At 44.9% G+C, this 22,338-nt stretch overlaps 1 protein-coding gene across 1 annotated transcript in view; it reads left to right on the forward strand.

Moving 5' to 3' along the window:
* LOC116515438 (alpha-tectorin-like) overlaps positions 1-22,338 on the forward strand; it is a 39,825-nt gene that overhangs the window by 12,643 nt on the left and 4,844 nt on the right. The window contains exons 7-18 of the mRNA XM_032227480.1: positions 159-723; positions 2,232-2,833; positions 4,647-5,211; positions 6,357-6,556; positions 9,758-10,150; positions 11,516-11,802; positions 12,292-12,557; positions 13,807-13,926; positions 15,265-15,449; positions 16,626-16,789; positions 19,545-19,793; positions 20,511-20,673. Of these exons, the coding sequence (XP_032083371.1) occupies positions 159-723; positions 2,232-2,833; positions 4,647-5,211; positions 6,357-6,556; positions 9,758-10,150; positions 11,516-11,802; positions 12,292-12,557; positions 13,807-13,926; positions 15,265-15,449; positions 16,626-16,789; positions 19,545-19,793; positions 20,511-20,673 (3,759 nt within the window). The remainder of the gene's footprint in view (positions 1-158; positions 724-2,231; positions 2,834-4,646; positions 5,212-6,356; positions 6,557-9,757; positions 10,151-11,515; positions 11,803-12,291; positions 12,558-13,806; positions 13,927-15,264; positions 15,450-16,625; positions 16,790-19,544; positions 19,794-20,510; positions 20,674-22,338) is intronic.

The raw sequence follows: 22,338 nt of genomic DNA on the forward strand, positions 1-22,338 counted from the left end.
ATCTCTATCACATTCATCCTCATATTGTTCAAACATACATAAACAAAAATGGCCTAATCCTCATCTTTGTCTCTATCTTCATCTGTATCTGTCTTGTTCAATCTAAACATTTCTCCATTATGTACGAACAAATTTGACTAGATATCATTTATATCAAGGTCAATGGCCTATGGATGAATCTGCCTGTTATCCTGGCTTCTGGGAAGCTCCATGCCTATTACAGTGGATCGTCCGTCATCGTTCAAACTGAGTTTGGTCTCTCCATCTCCTACGACTGGTCTTCCTACGTGTCCGTTTCTGTTCCTGAGACTTATTCTGGTTTCCTCTGTGGTCTGGGTGGAGATTTCATTGAGAACCATTATCAGGACTTCAGGACTCCCAACAGTTCTATAGTTCACGCTAGAAGCATTTTTGGCAGCAATTGGAAGAAAATTGATTCCCCTTCCTTTTGCACAGTGGTGGACATTTCAGCCATCTGCAATGAAACTCAACTAGCCCTCTTCAGATCCCAGAATTACTGCGGGGTGATCAGCGATAGAGATGGGCCGTTTAAAGAATGTGGCAACCTTACGGGTTTTCAAAACCACGTTGAAAACTGCGTCATGGAACTTTGCGCACATCAGGGGGCTCGCAAGACACTGTGTGAAGCTCTCCAAAGCTATGCTTGGCAATGCCAGGTTCGCGGCATCAATATTCAGCCTTGGAGGGAAATGACGGAGTGCGGTAAGGGAATGTAATTGAGTTGAATATAACTGAATGTACGGAATATAATTTCAACTGTTCTTGTTTTTTTTTTTTTTATATAAGTTTTTTTAATTTTCAAATAACCACATGTACAGTATACCATTGCATCATAACCAAACACTATTATGCATTATTCAATATTATATTAATTCCTCTTATCATCAACCCCCCAACAACTATCATTTGCTCTTCTGCTTTCCATACACCATATTTATACCCTGGACTCCTCTCCCTGTCTCCTCCTCCCTACCTCATTTCTTCCTTCTATCATCCTTCTCTTCTCTACTTCCCCTTCCTCTCTCCTTCTCCTTTCTCCTCTTTCCACTCCTTCTTTCTCTCCTCTTTCCCCGCCTCTACCCTCACTCCTAACCCCTCTCTTCAAGGGTGGGTTTCTCGCCCCGGTTCGGTTGGAACGGGGCCGGCGGAGTCCTCGTGCACGAGCGCAGTGCACGCATGCGTACTAGCGTCTGTGCGATGCTCCAGCTGCTCCTGGAGGATCGTGCAGGTGCTGTATGCGTCCTGTGCATGTGTGGAAGCACAGAACTTGTCAAAACCGGGTAAGAAACACGGGTGGGCTGGTGGACCCTTCGGCATTCCCAGAAGTTACTTACTTCCGGGTTCGCCGACCAACCGGTTCGCGGGGACTGCAGCGAACCGCCTGAAACCCACCCCTGCCTCTCTTCCTCCTCTTATCTCCCTTCTCTCCTCCACTCTCTTCATATCGCTTGCATGGTGTATTTCAGCATCTGAGCAGGCTCCATTTGATGTTGATGGTGATAGTAATTTCATTTCAACAAACTCTTCTTGTTTTCTTGTTAGGCAGCCTGCATACATAGGCAGACAGTTACTCTGCATCAGGGGTGTCAAACTCGATTCTATTCAGGGCCGCATCAGAGTTGTGTTTGACCTTGGGAGCGGGGCATGGTCAGGGGGGCATGACTACCATGACATCCCTTATGTCGGAGGGGAGCTTGTGATGGCCCAAGCACTCTGTCAGTGGAAACAGACTCCTGAGCTCCGTTTTCGGTTGGGACAGCTTCCTGCAACCCTCTGCCACTGAAAATGGAGCTGGGGGGCATGTGTGGCCCCCACAAGCTCCGTTTTTCTAGCAGTGGCACCACAGACTGGTCACTTGGTATTTCCAGGGCAGCTCCACAGGCCAGATCTAAGCACCCTGCGGGCCGGATCCAGGCCCTGGGCCTTGAGTTTGACACCCCTGCTCTACCTCATATACTGATAATGACTTATCTTTGGCCAATGACAAAGTCCAGAAGATGGCCTCATTCTGGCAATCTAAAGTTTGATCCAGACACAAAAGAAGGAGAAATTGCTCCACATGTACATCTTTAATCTGCATGTGAATTCAACCTTTGGAAGACCAGAGGTTCTCTCCATGTGCGTTAAATCTGTCTTATTTTCTTTTGCATAAAGAATTTTCTGGCTCATTTCTTTGGGATTGGATTAAATGGCATGCATATGTCTTTCAGAGTTGACCTGCCCACCAAATAGTTATTACGAGCTTTGTGGCTCCCCCTGCCCCGCCTCTTGCACCCAACCTGCTGGACCTCCAAGTTGCTTCCAGAGCGTGTGCGTAGAAGGATGCCAGTGTGAAGCAGGGTTTGTGCTGAGTGGCATCGATTGTGTGCCGTGGGAACAGTGTGGCTGCAGCTACAACGAACGGTATTACTTTAAAGGGGAAATCTTCTTCCTGGAAGCAGAAAGTTGTCGAAAAAGGTATCACTGTGATGGCGCCATCTCTGCCATGGAAGCTGATGGGTCCTTCTGCGGCCCGGAACAATTCTGTGGTACTCGGAAGGGAGTATTTGGCTGCCACAACTTGCCAGATGGCATCTGTCAAGTTTCTAAGTTTCTCCACTATACCACCTTTGACGGGCAGCAGTATAACTTCCAAGGTAACTCCACGTATGTCTTGGTGGAACTGTGCCCGACGTCCAAGACTTCACCTTTCAGGGTTGAGGTGAAGAACGAGAAGCTGCCCAACAGCCCTTTATCTGTGCTGTCCAAGGTTATTGTATCAGTGAACGATACTCAGATATACCTGCAGAGGGAAGATCGAGGAACAGTCAAGGTAAATAAAGTTAAGATCAACACCTGTTCTAGGGGATTGCTTTGTTCTTTGTCCAATGAGCCAGTGGACATTTTGACTGGTGAGGATAAACTCAAGTCTCTCTTAACCTGATGTTCTTCAGATGATACTATGAGCAGGGGTGGAATTGAAAACTGTTAACAACTGGTTCTCTACCCAGTTGCTGGCTGGGTGTGGCCATGTGGGCATGGCTTATTCAGCCTCCTGCACCATGGCGGCAGAGGTGGGGGGAAGGTGTTTTCACTTTCCCCAGGTTCCAGAGTCTTTCTTCAAGTCTCCAAGAGGGCAAAAATGTCCTTCACTGGGATCCGGAGGCCCTGTGGAGGCTGGAAAGAGGCCTGTTTCTGGACTTCCAAGAGGCCCAGGCTTCAAAGGATTTCTTTGAGGCTCTGGGAGGGCGAAAATGGCCTCCCTGGGCTTTGGAGGCCCTCTGGAGACCAAAAACCGGTCTGTATTTGGACAAGTATTTCTGGTAGGCCCATTTTTTGATCTCCCCAGGTTCCGAAGGCTTTTTTCGAGCTTCTGGTAGGGCAAAAACGCCTCACCCGGGCTCCGGAGGCTCTCCGGGCTTGTTTCCGGACTTCTGGGAGGCCCATTTTTCACCCTTCCAGAACCTCCACATAGGCCCTACACTTACCTGGTTTGATGAATGGGCTGCGTGGAGACTCCTGGGAGGGGAGAGGCCAGTCCTTGCAACTACTGGTTCGGCAAACTGGATGTAAAATTAACATCCAGTTTGCCCGAACTGGTGTGAACCGGCCAAATCCCACCCCTGGATATGAGACTGTGTCAGTATATAAGAATTTATGTGCTGGAATAGCCATAACAACAAGTCAGCCAATGGGAACTGTTTGGTGACTAAGAGACAGGATCTGTTGTGAGCCATGTGAGACAGCTCGGAGCCAGGGCGTGGCTTAGCTTAACTGTCCTGTGCATTAATAAGAGTTCATTTGTTCTTGCAAGACTGCACTGCTTCTGGTTCAGCTTCTGGGTCTGGTTCTGGCTTCTAACTTCTTGTCTTTGTACTTGCTACCACGTTGCAAAAGCTGCCTGGGTATTGTATACATGCATCATGTTTTATATTATTGAATATAACCGTGATCCGACAAATGCGCGCACAACAAAAGTGCGCCAACAAAACCGCGGCGCTAAAACTGCGATATCATCAACGCGACGTCATCAACGTAGCGACAACAGCGCACCGACAGAAGCGCAATTTAAGTTAAGGTAAGGTTTAGGTTTAGGTTTAGGTTTAGGTTTAGGTTTAGGGTTAGGGTTAGGGTTAGGTTTAGGGTTAGGTTTAGGGTTAGGTTTAGGGTTAGGTTTAGGGTTAGGGTTAGGGTTACAGCGCGCTTCTGTCACAGCGCTGTTGTCGCCGCGCTTCAGCGCTCATTCGTCCGTGCGCTTTAGAACTCGCGGTTTTGTCGCCGCGGTTTAGTCGAGCGCGCTTTTGTCGTTTGCCCTTTTGTCGGTGAACCGTATATAACAGGTTTCTTCTATAAATGAATCCTGCTAAATTATTTGCTTATGTGCTGGATGAAAGCTGCAAACTCCAGCAAATTACAGTTTGGAGATGCTAGGAATTGCAATTCCACTGCAGTGACACATCAGCTTCTGACATAACACATCTGTTGTTTCTCTTCAACAATCTCTTCTTCCTTAGCTGCTTTGGAGGACTGACACCAATTAATTAGATTCCGAAGCCCCAGTTAATTTTATGTGATTTATTTTTGTGGCGCTACTTGAGTTTTCTACTGGTGGCAATAAATGGTCTTTGTTCTCATCTTTCACACAGATTGATGGAGTGATAGCAAACCTTCCGGGTCAAATCCAGGCTTTAGGAATCGCCATGTATCAACACGGCTTTTATACCGTTTTAAAAACAGAGTTTGGTTTAATAGTGAACTATGACCCGGGTCACAATCTCTTTGTGACACTTTCCCCTGAATATCGGGGCCTGACTTGTGGACTATGTGGGAACTTCAATGAACTCATGGAGGATGACTTTAGGATGAGAAATGGCTCAGCTACAGAGGACATACTGGACTTTGTCCTGAACTGGACATCAGAAACCAATCTTGCCGATACTGGCGAATCGGTTGCCTTTATCCCCATGTTGGAACAAGGAGAAGACCTCACTCGTTTTAAATCTCTGTGCTGGATCATCCAGGATCCAGATGGGCCATTCGCTTCTTGCCAACTCCAGGTTGATCCACTGTCCTTCTTCACAGGCTGCATTTTCGACCTTCATGCCTCCTCTGGAGACCAAAGCACCCTATGCCACTCTGTTCAGATATATGTTGCAGCTTGTCAGAGAGCCAATGTCACCATCTCACCTTGGAGGAGAGGAGACTTCTGTGGTAGGTGGAGAATAGGCATTTCTATTTTTAAACTTAACTTCGATGAGTTTCCATTCAATCTTCTCCTGCCTTCAAGTGCTTTGGGGAATAGTTTGACTCCTTTAGTTTTGTTTGTTTTTTGCCAAATCTTGCTTACTCCTTCTGAAAGCTTGTGGAATTCCCTCATTTTTTTAAAAAAAAAACTTTTTATTTTGTTTTGTGGGAAGTTATCATCCAGCCTTCTCCCAGAAAAAATGAAATATCCTAGGAAATATTGAAAAGGCAGAATATTCCTTTGGATGTGAAAAGAAAGAAAACATGTTTTAAAAGACAAGTAATAGTTGCCTGTAGCTTCCTGCCCATCCCCACTGTTAATGGGCCATTAAGACGGCCAAGCTAGTCCACTTTACATAATAAAGACTTCACCAGCAGCTACAGGAAAGCATGATAATATTGGCCCTTTACTCAACTGACCACATGGCATCTGAGAACTCATCCATACCTGGATTCAAAACACAGCCTAGAGAGTAGCCTCTGCATGGCCCCATGGGAGTCTGACAACCAATCAGAATACATTTCTTACACAGGAACAGGAAACAGGTGGGACTAAACAGGTTATAAAAAGCCTAGCAAGCCCCTCCCTCAGCCCTTCTCTTCTTCTCCACCAACATTGAAGGAGATGATCACCTTTTCTGTTCAGGGCTCAAGCCATGTGGCCCTGTCCAACAATAAGCCATCTTTCCAAGCAGCCTTCATGTCTCTAGTGTCTTTTCCCCCACTTGGAGCTGAACCCAGAAGGACATTTCTTTATCAGTTTATACAAACTTCACATCTTTGCAACACATTAAAATTCTTTACATATCTGTTGTGATTCTTTTATCTGTATAATAAGCCTTTTATAACTTTATTTATGTGCATTTATATTATTTCATACATCTTTTTTCTTCATTCTATATATAACATTCTATATATTCTACGTATAACAACCTTTACTACGTTTGAGTCATTTTTGTATCCATTTCCTATTTATTTGCTACAGTATTTCTATCCTTTCATCATTTTCCGGTTTTGTAGTTGTTTTAATTTGTTGGTCTTCTTCCTTTCTTTTTGCTTTCCTGCTTTCCCCCCTCGTTTTAATGGTACCCAGTTTCTCATGTCTTGAACAGGCCTTGATTGCCAGACTAACAGCCACTATGAACTCTGTGGGGTTCCCTGCCAGGATGTCTGCTCGCATGTTTGGGTCAAGATTCATTGCCTTCCCACGTGCTCTGAAGGATGCTTCTGTGACCACGGGCATTCACACAGCGGAGACAGTTGCATTCCAGAACAGCAGTGTGGCTGCATATACAATGGGCTGAATTATAAGGTAAAATCCTAGATCCTGAGCAGGCGACACCATGTAATATTGGGTGGCTGCCATGGCATACTGTCTCTCCTGAACTTTCCTTAGTTTTGATGTAGAACTCTAATATCCTCCAGCTATGGTCTACAAAGAAGCTATTTTGGGGTTACCACGATAGCTATCCTTCCCATGGATATTCTATTACAGGGGTGTCAAATTCAATTTCATTGAGGTCCACATCAGGGTTGTGTTTGAGCTGGGGGGGGGCAGGGTGGGCATGGCCAGCTTGACATCACTTGTGTTTGGGGTGGTGGCTGTGGGGCCCGAGTGAACCGCCAGCAAAAACAGGCTCCCGAGCTCCGTTTTCATTTTTTTTAAATTGAAAAGACAGTCCCATATCAGGATAACAATTACAAATAAAGCAAAGCCAAAGATAAGTCAATAGTAAATATTAACATACAAGCTAATAACTATAACAGTACTATATTAATAGTAATTACATTAATACGACCAAAACAAAAAGAAAAGAAGGAGAGCTTTAACTAAACTTCTACTTACATTAGCTTATTTACATTTTTCCCCATATTATATCCATAGTTTTATACATCTTTGTTTTCCAAATTAACAATTTGTTTTTCAATTTTAACTGTTTTATTTTTTTATTGAAAAGTTTTAATAAATTTTAAAAATATTTCCCCTTCCTTCCTCCCACTCCAACCCTCCCTCCCTCCGCAACTTCCCAGAGCAAAATACAGGGTATAAACACTTAACAATCATACACTAACATAAGCTAACTGACTATAGCATCCTGCCTTCCTCTTGTACTTTAGCTCTCCTTTTATTAAACTAAATTTAGATAAATTATAACATTCCTTGTTCATTCATAAGCTAATTAAATTTCTTAGTACGATATTTATTTTGAATGTAATCAATCCATCTTCTCCATTCCAACTTATATTTCTCATCTGAATGGTCCTTCAAATATGCTGAGATTTTGGCCATCTCTGCTAAATTTACTACTTTTAACGTCCATTCTTGAATAGTAGGCAATTCTTCTTTCTTCCAGTAACAATTATTGACATTTGTAAACTTCCATCTCATTTCTACCTCTTGTCTCTATCCATTCATAAAATGTATTCCATGTCCTATAATAGCCGAGCTCCGTTTTCAGCTGCGACAACCTCCTGCAATCCTCTGCCAATGTAAAGGGAGCTCGGGAGTGTGACGGCCCTCCCTAGCTCCACTTTTGCTGGCAGAGACATCGCGGGCCGGTCCTTTGCTATTTCCAGGGTGGCCCCGTGGGCCAGATCTAAGCACCCTGCGGGCCGGATCCAGCTCCCAGGCCTTGAGTTTGACACCCCTGTTTTATTAGATTTCAGAACCACAAATATCAAAGGAGGTCTAAGAAACTCATGGGACTGAAAGTAGCCACTGAGCTGGGCTTGTCTGGACTTGGTTAGGACGCTGTTGTCCCAACTTCCTTGAATTCTGGTTGATCTCCTCTGGTTGACCTCCCTTGCTGATGGAGGAAAGAAAAACGAAGTGCTCTGTCCACAAGGGGAACTAGGATCTTTTTGTGATCCTGTTTTACGGGTGATCATATCTGTTTTTAGCAGCGAAGTTGGATTTTGAACTCTAGAACAGGCAGTAAATGTTATAGTTAGCCCAGGCTTTTATTCGGATTATAAATTATGAGCAAACATGTGACCGCAAAGACAGAAGAATAACAGAGCAATTCAGATCAAAGCATAACAATAGACGGAGTTAAAAATAGTGCGTAAAGTATCATGAATACTTTATCAAGTATCAAGCTCACTTCTAGCCCTTCTGGGAAAAATCAGACGTCTGTTTCAAGGGCAAAAGACGGTTCGTTTTATTTGGTCAAATGTTTCCGGCTGAAATAGCTAAACCAGATGCATCTTGGTGAGAGCAGAAATGTTCTTCAAAAGGCATCCAAAAAATAAATAAATAAAAGGAGATTTCATCCTTGCCAAATGTAATACAATAAGCAAGGGCAGAAACCCAACACCCATTTACAGTTAAGAAGATCAAAGCCATCCTTCACATTTTAACTCAATAAGGGCAAAGAGCAATCACGATTCAGAGTTAAGGGCGCAAACATCTTTAGAATTTCTCCAGAGAACATTTTTAGGGGACATTTGTGGAGGGGTATCAAAATGGGCAGTTTAGCTCAGGCCTGAGCATGTTGCATGATACCAAGGAGTTGTGTTGACAGATGTTGCTTGGACTTCATAACCCATTAACAGATTAACAGAGTTGGAAGGAACCTTGTAGGTCCAGGATGGTGAACAGCTCCAGTGCTCATGCCTGAGCGCCTCACCGGCCAGCTGATTTTCAAGTCTCTGCCACACATGTGGGAGACACACGTGACTACGTGTGGGGGGGATGTCTCGCGTGCATGTATGGGGGCAGGGGGGGTCTTGCATGCATGGGCGGGGGTTTCGTAGGGGCGCCTCATTTTCTGTTTCAGGAGGCTTCAGGGAGGCCTGCTAGGTCCAAAATGGGTTGCAGGGGGGATGTGGCATGGGAGGGGGAGCATAGGGGGGAGTTGTGCACAAACATGCAGGGGGGCGGGTGCATTGCATTACGGGTGTGGCCACATGCTCACACGATTTCGGCGCATGAAGACAAAAAGTTTAACCATCACTGTTGTAGGTCATCTAGTCCAATCCCACCCCACCCAAGCAGGAGACCCTACACCATTTCAGACAGATGGCAGTCCAGTCTCTTCTTGAAAGCTTCCAGTGATAAAGCTCCCACAACTTCTGAAGGCAACTTCTGTTCCATTTGGTTGAATGATCTCCTTATTTCCAGGTTGAATCTCTCCTTGGTCAGTTTCCATCTATTATTCCTTGTGTGGCCTTCAGGTGCTTTGGAAAATAGCTTGACCCCCACTCCTCTCTGTGGCAGCCCCTCAAATATTGGGACACTGCTATCATGTCTCCCCTGGTCCTTCTCTTCACTAGACCAGCCACGCCCAGTTCCTGCAACTGTTCATCGTATGTTTTAGTCTCTAGTCCCCTCATCATCTTGGATGCTCTTCTCTGCACTCTTTCTATGAGTCTCCGCATCTTTTTTATAGTGTGGTGACCAAAACTGGATGCAGTATTAGTAAGGTGTGGTCTTACTAAGGCTTTATAGAGTTGTATCAGTACCTCACTTGATCTTGATCCGATGAACTTCATTGTTAACATTTCTTTGCAGATTGGGGACCGGGTCTGGCTACCTGGTTGCCACGAGCAGTGCAGTTGTTACGGCCCCTCTGATTTCCGCTGCGTTGCTGCCAGTTGTAATCCTGGACAGATATGTACTGTGAAGGATGGGAAAGTAGGCTGTCACTCCCCCTGGGGAACCTGCACAGTGAGTGGGGACCCTCATTACGTCACTTTTGATGGGTCGGTGGCACATTTCCAAGGCACCTGTGCCTACGAGATCTCAAAGCTTTGCAACGCCTCTTCTCCGTTCTTCTACCGGGTTGTGGCACAGAATCAGCATCGGGGAAACGCTCGGGTGTCTTTCGTAACTCGAGTGGAAATCATGCTGAAGAGCGGCGTGCTAAGCTTTCATATTGTCCTAAGGAGTGGCCATATTGTAGAGGTACGTGGAATATTGCCGTATGTGATTGCTACATCACAGTTGCTTTTGTGCTTTTCTGTTCTGCCAAAGACCCATTCCAGGGATTTTTGAACATCGAAGAGATGGTTGAAAGTTATTAACATTTATCTTTTCATGAAGAAAGTTCTCCTCATATGGTAGGTGAGTAACTTCTCCAATTAGTAGCCAGAGTTCACACAAATTAATGTTAGAATCCTAGTCCTAGATCACCATATCTTCTGGTTCTCACTAGAATAGGTAAATGGTCCATCTAGTCCAGCATTCTCTTCTCTGATGTCTACTAGATAGTAATAGCACTTAGACTTATATACCACTACACAGTGCTTCACAGCCCTCTCTGAGCGGTTTACAGAGTCAGCCTATTGCCCCTAACAATCTGGGTCCATGTTTGACCCACCTTGGAAGGGTGGAAGGCTGAGTCAACCTTGAGCTGGTGAGAATTGAACTGCCAAACTGCTGACAATTGGCTGTCAGCAGAAGTACTGCACTTTAACCACTGCACCACTGCGGCTCTTCAGATGTCTGTTGGAAGTCTGTTGCTGTCCTGTTTATATTCCCCAGAAAGTGATATTTAGACACAAGTTGTCTTTGAGTTTAGGGCTGGTCTGTGACCATTAATGGCCTTTTTCTTCACTAATTCATTTAATCTATATACAGTATATAAAAAGCAAGTACCACTCACTCATCACGAAATCTCCAGAATTATAAATCCTACAAACTTGAAATTTGGCACTTACATTCCTCTGGACCTCTAGGTGCTCACTAAGAAAGGATTTTTTTGAAATGACCATCAGATCATTAGTATTTCTTGTGCAATAATTAACACACTCTGAATCTGATGCTAAGGAGTTCTACTCCCCCTCCCCACCTGAAAAGAACTCTGTTCCAACTGCCAGTTGCCTCACATTCCATTACCTCACTTCAAACTGGCAGACATCCCACTCCTTCACTTAGGAGCGGTCCGGAGCTCCTTACAGTACTAAACGTCAGTACCTCACCAAAAGGTGTATGCCTTCCACCTATGGAACTGCTTCCAGACTCAAGGTGGCGGGAGCAATATCCCCTTATGTGTTTAAGTCTCCAATCACCACTGAGCCAATGGATTGTCAACTGAATTTCTCCTGCATAAAACACAATCAGAGTTGATAATCTTCAGATTAGCAAAATACAGCTGTCACTGCATTGTGAATGAATACTTTCATCTCCTAAAATTTCCACCCTTCAGCTTTAATGAATGACTCCCAAATCCCAACATTATAGGAAAGGGGGAATAAAAAAATTGCCACATTCATAATTTAGACATGACCTAGCCAGTTCACTTCTCTAATTCTACTTTCCTTTTTTCAGGTCAACCAGGAAATTGTGGAACTTCCCTATACCCTGGAACTCACAGGCTTCATTTCCAAGATAAAAAACATGGTGATTGTAAAATTAGCAGCAAATGTAGAAATCCATTACAATGGCCAACACACTCTGTTCATCAAAGTGGGACCTGAGTACCAGCAGAAGCTGTGCGGGATGTGTGGGAATTTTAATGGTATTCTAGAGGATGATAAAGTGTTGCCCGATGGAAGCAGAGCCCAGAACGATTTGCACTTTGGCAATGCCTGGAAAACCGAGACCAGCCCAGCAGGGTAAGAAAAGATTCAAAGATGCCATGTGAAGCCTCTCTGCTTCGTTGAGTCCAGTGGCATCAAAGTCATTAGACATTCCAAAATAGGTGCAAATAGATGCACACCTGTGTATGAAAGAAATCCTGCCACAGCTTGATGGCATTACGGATGTATTACTAGATTGTGATGTTGACTTTTGTGTGTATTTATTGTGCTAGGAATACATTTTATGCTATTGCTAATAATGCACCACCATCGGAATCAACAACGTGTCTGATAAAACGTCGTTGCTCCGTTTCCTGCATTTGCTAGAGTTGCGTTACTCAACTTTGGCATCTTGAAATTGTGCGGACTTCCACAACTTCCCCTGGTTGAAGAATTCTGAGAGTTGACATCCACACGTCTTCAAAGCTCCTTCTTGTATTTGTTTACATTTTGCTTTGGAGCTTCTAACAAAAGCAAGACCTCTTGTTTTGTTGTTGTTGTTGTTGTTGTCGTTGTTTTATTAAGGTGTTTGGATGACAATTCCACCCTGGAGCCCTGTGAAAACCCGTGGGAATACGAACAGCTCTGTGGGATTTTGGTCAACCAAACGGGACCTTTTGCCAAGTGCTCCTGGCACGTGGATCCTTCCCCGTTTTATTTGGCCTGCCTGTATGATTTATGCCACTACGGGAGGCATAACAACGTGCTGTGCATTGGCCTTGCAGCTTATGAGGAAATGTGCCTCCTTGAGGGAATTCAGATCCCAGGATGGAGGGCTTCCGTTCAATGCCGTGAGTTTCCATCTCTCTATTGTCTAACAAATTTTGGAGGATCTCTTTTTAATGTATATAAATAATTTTATTAAAGTTTATCATTCATTTTCTCTTCTTCTTCTTCTTCTTCTTTCTTTTTTTCTTCTTCTTCTTCTTCTCCTCCTCCTCCCTCTTCTTCTCCTCCTCCTCTTCCTCCTCCTCCTCCTCTCTCCTTCCATATCCATTGTCGGACATTGGCGATCATGCTGCCAATCTTATTTTTATCAACAGCGCACAAAAAAGCGCTGCTGAGTTTTGTCCAAACCAATCCCTTAGATTTTGAAGCCACAATGTTCTTCTTCTGCCTGGACCTCATTTGCCTTCGATCTTTCCCTGGGGGATTAAGTGAAGTATGTCGTATTTTTCCAGGTGTGGCATCACATGTCAGAAATATTCTAGCTTTCACTTTTTTATGGTTTTGATGATTAAAAGTGATAAAAAGAGGTAAAAAGTCCTACAAACTATTATAGAGTAAGGAAGAAAAAGAAATGGAGAAGGAAGCCAAAAGATGGGGGGGGGGGAGGAAGAAAACTAAGCACAAGGAGAAACATTTAGGGCAGGATATAATAATTCAGCGTCCATTCCATAAATCCACTTCCAGTTTTTCTGCCCCCAGATATCTTCAACAGGTCATGTCTTTATTGGCTCCTTTAGGCTGACAAATCTGATGTCAGCGTTCCAAGTATCATGTAGAATTAAATCAGAGTCCAAGGCAAAACGATCCTTAAAGTTCCAATTTAATAAAGCAGACATCTTAGCATTTCTGGAAATGACATCAGAATTCCACCCAGTTAAAAGTTTATGATCTTGTCCCCACACCCACAATCCGTCACATGGTCCAATCTTCTTCTTCCACGCTGGCGTCCACACCGAGCTGCTTCTGGTCAGGTGTAAAAGTGCAGAGACAAAGGATGACCTTGGCTTCTAGTAAAGAATGAAAACAATACATTCCACAATCCTACTCCTGTCTATTTCCCCCTCCCATCGACTATACTAATAAAACAGCATATTGAAATAAGAGAAAGTGTTGCAGGCCAAAATTCTACAAGGAATATAATTGCAGGCCTGACATCTGATTCCTAATGAAGATTCTGGAGAGCTACAACAAACAACCTTGGGATTATTGAAATGCCCTGAATCACTGTCATCATTGCTTAATCCAAGAAAGGGGAGAGGAAAATCAGAAGGGCCAAATCTGTTGCTAGTAAACCTCTTGTTCTTTCTGCAGCTGCCACTGACCCCTGCCTGGACTTGGCTTGTGGAGACAATGAATGGTGTGGGGAAAGGGGAGGAAAATGGGGCTGCTTCTGCCATAAATCTTACAGCCCCACCGAAAGGGCTGACTACGGTAAGCCAAAGCCTGAGCTGATTTCGTTCCCCCCACCCTTTCTACTATTCGTCTTTGAATACAAATTGAGTTTCCTGTTCAATGTTGCTGCAGTAAATGAGCCTGCAGGGGGCAGTGTCCCAAAAAAGAGGAAGCCCAAAGGGCACTGATGATGTTATCTAGTTGGGTTGTGAAACGTCTGCAAGAAAACAACCATGCATAGAGAGAAACCAAGGACCCCCCTCATGCCAACGAATATTCTTTATTGGTACTGGGGACCATGGCAGAGGTGGGTTCCTACCAGTTCACACCTATTCGGTAGAACCGGTTTGTCAAATCTACCGAACCGGTTAGAAGAGGTTCCACCAGTGGACCCGGAAAGCAGGCCACACCTACAGAAGAGGTTCCAAAATTGTTTGAAACCCACCACTGGTCCTTGGATATGATTATTCTACACTATCATGCTCGTATTATAAAACTCAGTGCCTCTGTGAAAGGTAAGGATGACTACTGCGTTTGTGGTGCAATCAGAACATTGCGTTGTGTTGAAGTTGTTTTAACGCAACCAAAGATGCCTTTTAAAAACAAGTTTACATCCTATCTTATGCATGCCAGTGCTGTGTGTGAGGTAATTTAAGGTGGTTCTGACAAGGCATCTTCACATGGGCGGCAAGCCACTCCCACCCGGTCACATGGGCGGCAAGCCACTCCCACAAAAGGACGGCCACACCCACAGAGTAGGTTCGAACAATTTTTGAAACCCACACTGGACCATGGGAAGTGTCTGCTTCATTCACAACATCTAAACATTTCTGTCTGAAATGCAAAGTTAATTATTCTATTGAGGAAAAGGTTCGATTTAGAAAAGAAATCAACCTGACCCTGGTTGTAGCCATTTGGTTCAACAAAGTGCCTCATTTCAGAAATTTGTATCATCATCCTTAAGCGAAATCTCTGACTGAAGAACGGTTGCAGGAACTGGGTATGTCTAGTTTAATGAAAAGAAGGACCAGGGGTGACATGGTAGCAGTGTCCCAATATCTCAGGGGCTGCCACAAGAAGAGGGAGTCAAGATATTCTCCAAAGCACCCGAAGGCAGGACAAGAAGAAACAGATGGAAACTAATCAAGGAGAGAAGCAACTTAGAACTGAGGAGAAATTCCTGACAGTGAGAACATTAATCAGTGGAACAGCTTGCCTCCAGACACTGGAGGTTGTTAAGAAGAAATTGGACAACCATTTGTCTGAAGTGGTGTAGGGTTTCCCTGCCTAAGCAGGGGGTTGGACTAGAAGACCTTCAAGGTCCCTTCCAACTCTATTATCTGTTAAGCCAAATCATTTCTATCATTCCTTTCGCAGATTACCAGCTGACCTGCACGAGCAGCGGAAGCACAGTCTCTCTCTCCCGCTGCCTTCTTTTCACCGACGGATTCCCTGCCGAGAGACTCCACTTGGCTGACCACAGTTGTAAGGGGTCCTTGGTGGGAGACAGACTCGTCTTTCACTTCGACGCGGTGCAGAAAACCTGTGGGACCCAAATGGAGGTAAGGAGAACAAGGTAGCACCTGAAACAGAGAGGTGGCCCCAGTATAGTTCTTCCTTTAGTTTGAAGACCCCGCTGTCAAAAGGAGAAGATGAAGGGCAGTTAAGGTGACTTCTAGGCAAGGCTTTCACAAAATTCAAAGCAGATGAATCAGAATCCCCAATGTGCCATACAGGTAAGCAGTGGTGGGTTCCTACAGATTTGGACCCATTCAACTGAACCGCTAGTGGTTTGGCGGTCTGCGTCGCTGGAACCAGCAGCGATGCAGGCTTCCCATGCCCCTGAACTGGTTCTCTACACAGCGCTGTAGGCACCGCCATCTTGTTTTTTGCTTTTGCGCATGCGCAGGACAATTTTTATTGCACTGCCCATGTGTGCACAGTGCACATCAAGTGCCCGCACGGCGCGCCCGCAAGCGAACCGGCAACAGTGACTGCCGGAACCCACCCCTGCAGGTAAGGTCAATATCTAAGCTGAGCTTCACCATGGAAGATACCAAGATTATTTCCAGAATCCAGAACAATGTGGTATTAAAAAAAACCATAAAGGATGGAGAGAATGGACTGAAAGCCCTATGAAGCGGTATATAAGTCTAACTGCTATTGCTATTGCTAATTGGGGAAAATATGAAAAAAATAAGGTACACCCCCTCCAGTTTTGAGCCTGTTCTTCAACGTTGAAATGGGAAAACGGTACGTTTTCATCTGGTTTTCTGAGCATACGGCTTGACTGACATATTCTAGATCCGTGATAGTGAACCTATGGCATATCTGCCACAGGTGGCATGCAGAGCCCTCTCTGCAGGTACACAAGCTGTTACCCCAGCCCAGCTCCACCACACATGCGCACGTGCCTCCCACCGTCCAGCTGGTTTTTGGATCTATGCTGCGCTTGCACATGGTGGCACATGCGGGAGACATGTGCACATGCGGACGGCTCACATAAGCATGCATGGAGGATGGGATGCATGCATGGGGGTCGCACACATGTGCGAGGGGAGGGACGCATGGGGGGTTGTGTGCATAGTGCATTAAGGGTGTAGGCATGTGCGTGCTTTCGACAACGAAAAGGTTAGCAATCCCTGCTCTAGATAATATTTTTACAACAAGAAGTTGTCCTCTTTTTCAATGTCTGTTTTTTGTTTCATTTGTTCCATTTCCCCTCCTGCTGTTTGTAGGTGAATACAACCCATGCTATCTACACCAACGTGGTGCAGGGTCATCTGGAGAACACCTATGGTGGGACGATCAGCCGAGATCGGTTTCTTTTCCTGCGCTTCTCCTGTGCTTTCCCACTAAACATCAATCTCTCCATGGCATCCGTCATTTATCCCATCCACGAGTGAGTTCAGCTTGACAAATTTTCCAGGGCAGCTATTACACTTGCATTCTTTCCCTTATTAAAACCCCAGACGTTTAACTTTTGTGTCCTTTTGTTCAACTTCCCTGCTGTCTTCCATGTACACTGTACTCACAGTGTAGTAACTGTGAGAGGGATCTCACATTTAAATATGAGCCAGCAGTGTGCAGCAGCTGCCAAAAAAGCCAACACAGTTCTAGGCTGCATCAACAGAGGGATGGAATCAAGATCACGTGAAGTGTTAATACCATTTTATAATGCCTTGTTAAGGGCCACACTTGGTATACTGCATTCAGTTTTGGTCGCCACGATGTAGAAAAGATGTGGAGACTCTAGAAAGAGTGCAGAGAAGAGCAACAAAGATGATTAGAGGACTGGAGACTAAAACATATGAAGAACAGTTGCAGGAACTGGGTATGTCTAGTTTAATAGAAAGAAGGAGTAGGGGAGACATGATAGCAGTATTCCAATATCTCAGGGGCTGCCACAAAGAAGAGGGAGTCAAGCTGTTCTCCAAAGCACTTGAGGGTAGAATAAGAAGCAATGGGTGGAAACTGATCAAGGAGAAAAGCAACTTAGAATTGAGGAGAAATTTCTTGACAGTGAGGACAATTAACCAGTGGAACAGCTTGCCTCCAGAAGTTGTGAATGCACCAGCACTGGAAGTCTTTAAGAAAATGTTGGATAGCCATTTGTCTGAACGGTATAGGGTTTCCTGCCTGGGCAGGGGGTTGGACTAGAAGACCTCCAAGGTCCCTTCCAACTCTGTATTGTATTGTATTGTATTGTAAAAAGAATCTAATTGGTTGTTTCCCACCACATTTCCCCCCTCTTTTTCCCTTCCTACCACACCTCACACTCATGTTCCTGTCTAGTTTCTCTTCTGTGGCCTCCAGCCATGCACCCTGCTTCAGATCACAGCACTGGAAAAAAATATTGATAGCAATGAGACCAGTAGAGGAAGAGTCAACATGCCCATGTTGAGTAGATAACATCTCGAGATCATTCCGTGTTGTGGTTAGAATTTCCTTCTCTACCACTGGGTGGCAGATCTTCCTCAAAAATAGCCCATTCCTTTCTTTTGGAATCTGGGGGAAAAAATAGACCATTGTTACTTACTATTATTTATGATATTGATATAACCACCACAGACGCATGGTATCTCTAGGTAGCACATAGGATTAAAAACTGATGCACTGTAATGCAGTGAGTTGTAATGCATGACATGATATAAAATACATTGCTGGAGTTCACAGATCCTGCTTCCTTGGTTACACGGTGAGTCTATTTGAAGGTTACTCAAGAAATCGAATCATGATCTAATCAAATAGTCTGAGTTACACTGAATTACAAAAAGTCGAACCCACATTTTCTCAACTTTGACAACTTTAAGAAGTGTGGACTTTAACAGGTTGACGAATTATGGGAGCTGAGGTCCACATGTCTTAAAGTTGCCAAGGTTGAGAAACACTGATCTAATCACAGTGAAGCCTTAGTATGTTCTACAAATGGAGCTACTAGTGTTGAAGGACCGTCAATTGTTCCGTATATCCTAAGATCAGTAACCACATTTTTTGCATATACCTGGTCCATAATAAATTCAGGTCATGTTTTCATGCAAAAGGTAAAGGTTCCCCTTGCACATATGTGCTAGTCGTTCTTGACTAGGGGGCGGTGCTCATCTCCGTTTCAAAGCAGAAGAGCCAGCGCTGTCTGAAGACGTCTCCGTGGTCATCTGGCCGGCATGACTAAACGCCAAAGGTGCACGGAATGCTGTCACCTTCCCACCAAAGGTGTTTCCTATTTTTCTACTTGCATTTTTTACGTGCTTTCGAACTGCTAGGTTGGCAGAAGCTGGGACGAGTAACGGGAGCTCACTCCATTACGTGGCACTAGGGATTAGAAGCCCAGACATTTAGCTTAGCCCTAAGCATCCATTAAAGAAGACTCAGAATTTGATCCAGGATCTCCTTATTCCTGTAGACCATTTTACAGATGGGAAGATTTCTTTAGAATTGTTATAGGACTGTTCAACCAACCTTACGGGATCTAACCAAAGGTCTCTGCAGTCCAGTGGTGGGTTTCAAAAATTTTTGAACCTACTCTGTGGGTGTGACCTCCTTTGTGGCGTGGCTTGCCGGCCATGTGACCTGGTGGGAGTGGCTTGCCAGCCATGTGTTTCTTTCTTTCTTTCTTTCTTTCTTTCTTTCTTCTTCTTCTTTATTTCTTTCTTTCTTTCTTTCTTTCTCTCTCTCTTTCCTTCCTTTTGTCTGTCCCTTTTTTCCTTTTTTCTTTCATCTCTCTCTCACTTTTTCTTTCTTTTTTCTTTTTTCTTTTTTCTTTTTTTCTTTTTTCTTTCTTCCTTTCTTTCTCTTTCTCTGTGTGTGTGTGCGCGCGTGTGCGTGTGTCAGTGGTGGGTTTCAAAATTTTTTGGAACTTCTTCTGTAGGTGTGGCCTGCTTTTTGGTGGAACCTCTTCTAACCGGTTCGGTAGATTTGACGAACCGGTTCTACCGAACTGGTGTGAACTGGTAGGAACCCACCTCTGCTGCAGTCTCACCGAGCCCTTCATTCTGCTTTTTCTTAACCATTTTCTTCTTCTTCTCTCTCTCCCATCACTTGTGTCGTCCTACAACACAAGTGATATTGTCCAATTATTTCTGAGCGTTTCCTTAACGCTTCCTCCAAAACGTGGACAAAAAGCATGATAATTCTCTTCTGTTGTATTCCTTTGATAGCATCATTAACATGACCGTCTCCTCCGGCCAAGGACGCTACCAGGCCATCATGACCTTGTACCAAGACCCTGAGTACAGCAAACCGTTTGCTCAGAGCCCTATTGTGCTCACGGTCAACCACAGGGCCTACGTGGGCATCAAGATTTTGGGAGCTGACCCCACCCGCTTTGTGGTCACCTTGTCCTCGTGCTGGGCCACGCCGGGGAGAGATCCTTCCTCCAGCATTCGGTGGGATCTCATCACCAACCAGTAAGCTGTTCATGGGAATTGGAAGGAAACAGATACTTTGGAATGGAGAGGGCTTCTTGTCTTCTCACTAGCATCTCCAGTAGTGAGGATCATTTAGTAACATCTGAAAGAGCAGGTGGGATCCCACTTTTACTTAGTGGGATCAACCATTCAAATTCACCCCAAAGTCTTAGATTTGTGGGAAGAGGAAATACAGAAAATTGAGGAGATACAGCATCGGTTGCCTTTGATATAGATGGTTAAATTCATGTAAAACCTAAGGTAGATTCATCAGAATTTGATGAGTCCTGGGTTGCAAATACAGAAACAGACTTTATTAAAGGCATTAGGTTGACATATAAATCTGAATGCAAATAGTCCTTGACTTACGACAGTTCATTTAGTGGCCATTCAGAGCTGTAATAGTCATATGACTATTTTTCAGACTTATGACTGTTGCAACGTCCCCCACAGTCTAACCAGGTTACTAACCTATTGACTGTAGTGCTTCATTTAAGAACTGGGGCAAGAAAGGTCACAAGTTGGGGCAAAATTCACTTAACAAATGTCTTACTTAGCAACTGAAATTTGGGGCTCAATTGTGGTCGTACGTCGAGGACTAGCCACATTGTATAAATGATAAGGTGAGCCACAGGTAAACAGGGAGGTGATCTTTGATCTCATCGTACCTTCCAACCACTTTCATCCCTCTGTCTGATCTTACCTCTCCCTCTGCAGGTGTCCCAATCCTCAAGATGGCACCGTCCACGTGGAGGAGGATGGAGTATCTCTGTTGGGACGCTTCTCCTTCAGCGTTTTCACCTTCATCGCGGATTCTGAAGAAGTGTACCTGCACTGTCGCATCCGCCTCTGCAACTTCTGGATGGCCAAATGCACCCTGGTGAGAGAGGGAGGAGAAACGGTAGATCAGGTCTTCTCTTTGACATTGTAGAAGAGCCTTGTGGTCTTCATCAGAGGTGGTATTCAGCTGGTTCAGGTGAACCGGTAGTGGAAATTTTGAGTAGTTCAGAGAACCGGCAAATGTCACCACTGGTTGGCCCCGGCCTCTTACCCCTGTAGTCCCTTATCCTATATTCCCTTGTTTTTTAGCTCAGCTGATTTGTTGAACCGAGGTGGCGCAGTGGTTAGGGTGCAGTACTGCAGGCCACTTCAGCTGACTGTTATCTGCAGTTCAGCGGTTCTAATCTCAAAGGCTCAAGGTTGACTCAGCCTTCCATCCTTCCGAGGTGGGTGAAATGAGGACCCAGACTGTGTGGGCGATATGTTGACTCTGTAAACCACTTAGAGAGGGCTGAAAGCCCTATGAAGCGGTATATAAGTCTAACTGCTATTGCTATTGCTATTGCTATTGAAAAATAGCTCAGCTCACCAGTGCTGACACCGAGGGCAATCTCGTGTGGCGTGCATGTAACACACTGTCAGGCACCACTCCATTCCATAATTAGGAAAGAAGACTAAGAGACTCCATGGTTGGAAATCAAAAGTACGTTTACTAATTATAAATGGTAAGCGAGCAGTAGCAAAGCAAAGTCTGCTTAATTTGGCGCGAAAGCAATTGATATATAGAATAGCCCGTTCCCCCCCCTTAGGATCAAAGCTCCAGTCCAATCATAAGTCCTTCAAGTGTCAGGTGTGAGATAACTTCAAAAAGACAGGCCGAAAGATGGAATGTCGAGGCCGTTGATGCAGGCGGGAAACACACACGCATGCGCAATCCCAACGTCCGGTACATCCTAGAACATTCCTCCAGCACATCAATTAACCCCTCCCAAATACAAGCCCCCCCCTTCCCGTTTCATGGCAGCTGAAGCAACAGCAAGGCAGAAGCTGACATCCGGCCGTCCCCCGGAAAAAAGGCTGTCAGGCCTGGAAGAAAAAAACAAACAAAACAGACAAACGACAAAACACAAAAAGAAGAGGGAGGGGGAGAAAAGTCAAGGCTTGTCGGGATAAGAAGCATAAAATTTCTGTAGCAGGCGGGGAGCACGAACGTGGGATTTATCAACCCATTCCGTGTGGGAGGGGGGAAAGTGCTTCCAAGCTACCAGGTATTGGATGCGATTACGGTGCCTGCGGGAATCAAGAATTTCACGAACTTCAAAATGACTTTCCCCATCAATCAGCAACGGAGCAGGCGGAGGTTCATCTGGGGGGCGTAAGTGGGAAACCCGAACAGGCTTGATGAGGTTGATGTGGAACACTGGGTGGATTCGGTTGAGGTGTTTGGGCAATTGTAAACGAACAGAAACAGGATTGATGACTTTCACAATAGGGAAAGGGCCAACATACTTGGGTCCCAATTTCCTTGATTTCTGTGTAGTGTGCAAGAATTTCGTGGACAAATACACCAAATCACCAGGGCGGTATTCATAGGGCTGAGAGCGTTTCTTATCGGCTTGCTTCTTATGGGCCTTATGGGCAGAGTCCAAAGTGGAAAGAGTCAGAGGCCAAATGCGACTGAGACGCTCACTCCAGTCCGCAATTGAAGGGACTCGCGGTTGGTCACTAGGCAATTTGGGGATAGGAACAAAATCTTGGCCGTAAA

The sequence above is a fragment of the Thamnophis elegans genome, chromosome 12 (genome assembly GCF_009769535.1).
Source record: "Thamnophis elegans isolate rThaEle1 chromosome 12, rThaEle1.pri, whole genome shotgun sequence".
In the NCBI taxonomy this organism is placed as follows: Eukaryota; Metazoa; Chordata; class Lepidosauria; order Squamata; family Colubridae; genus Thamnophis; species Thamnophis elegans.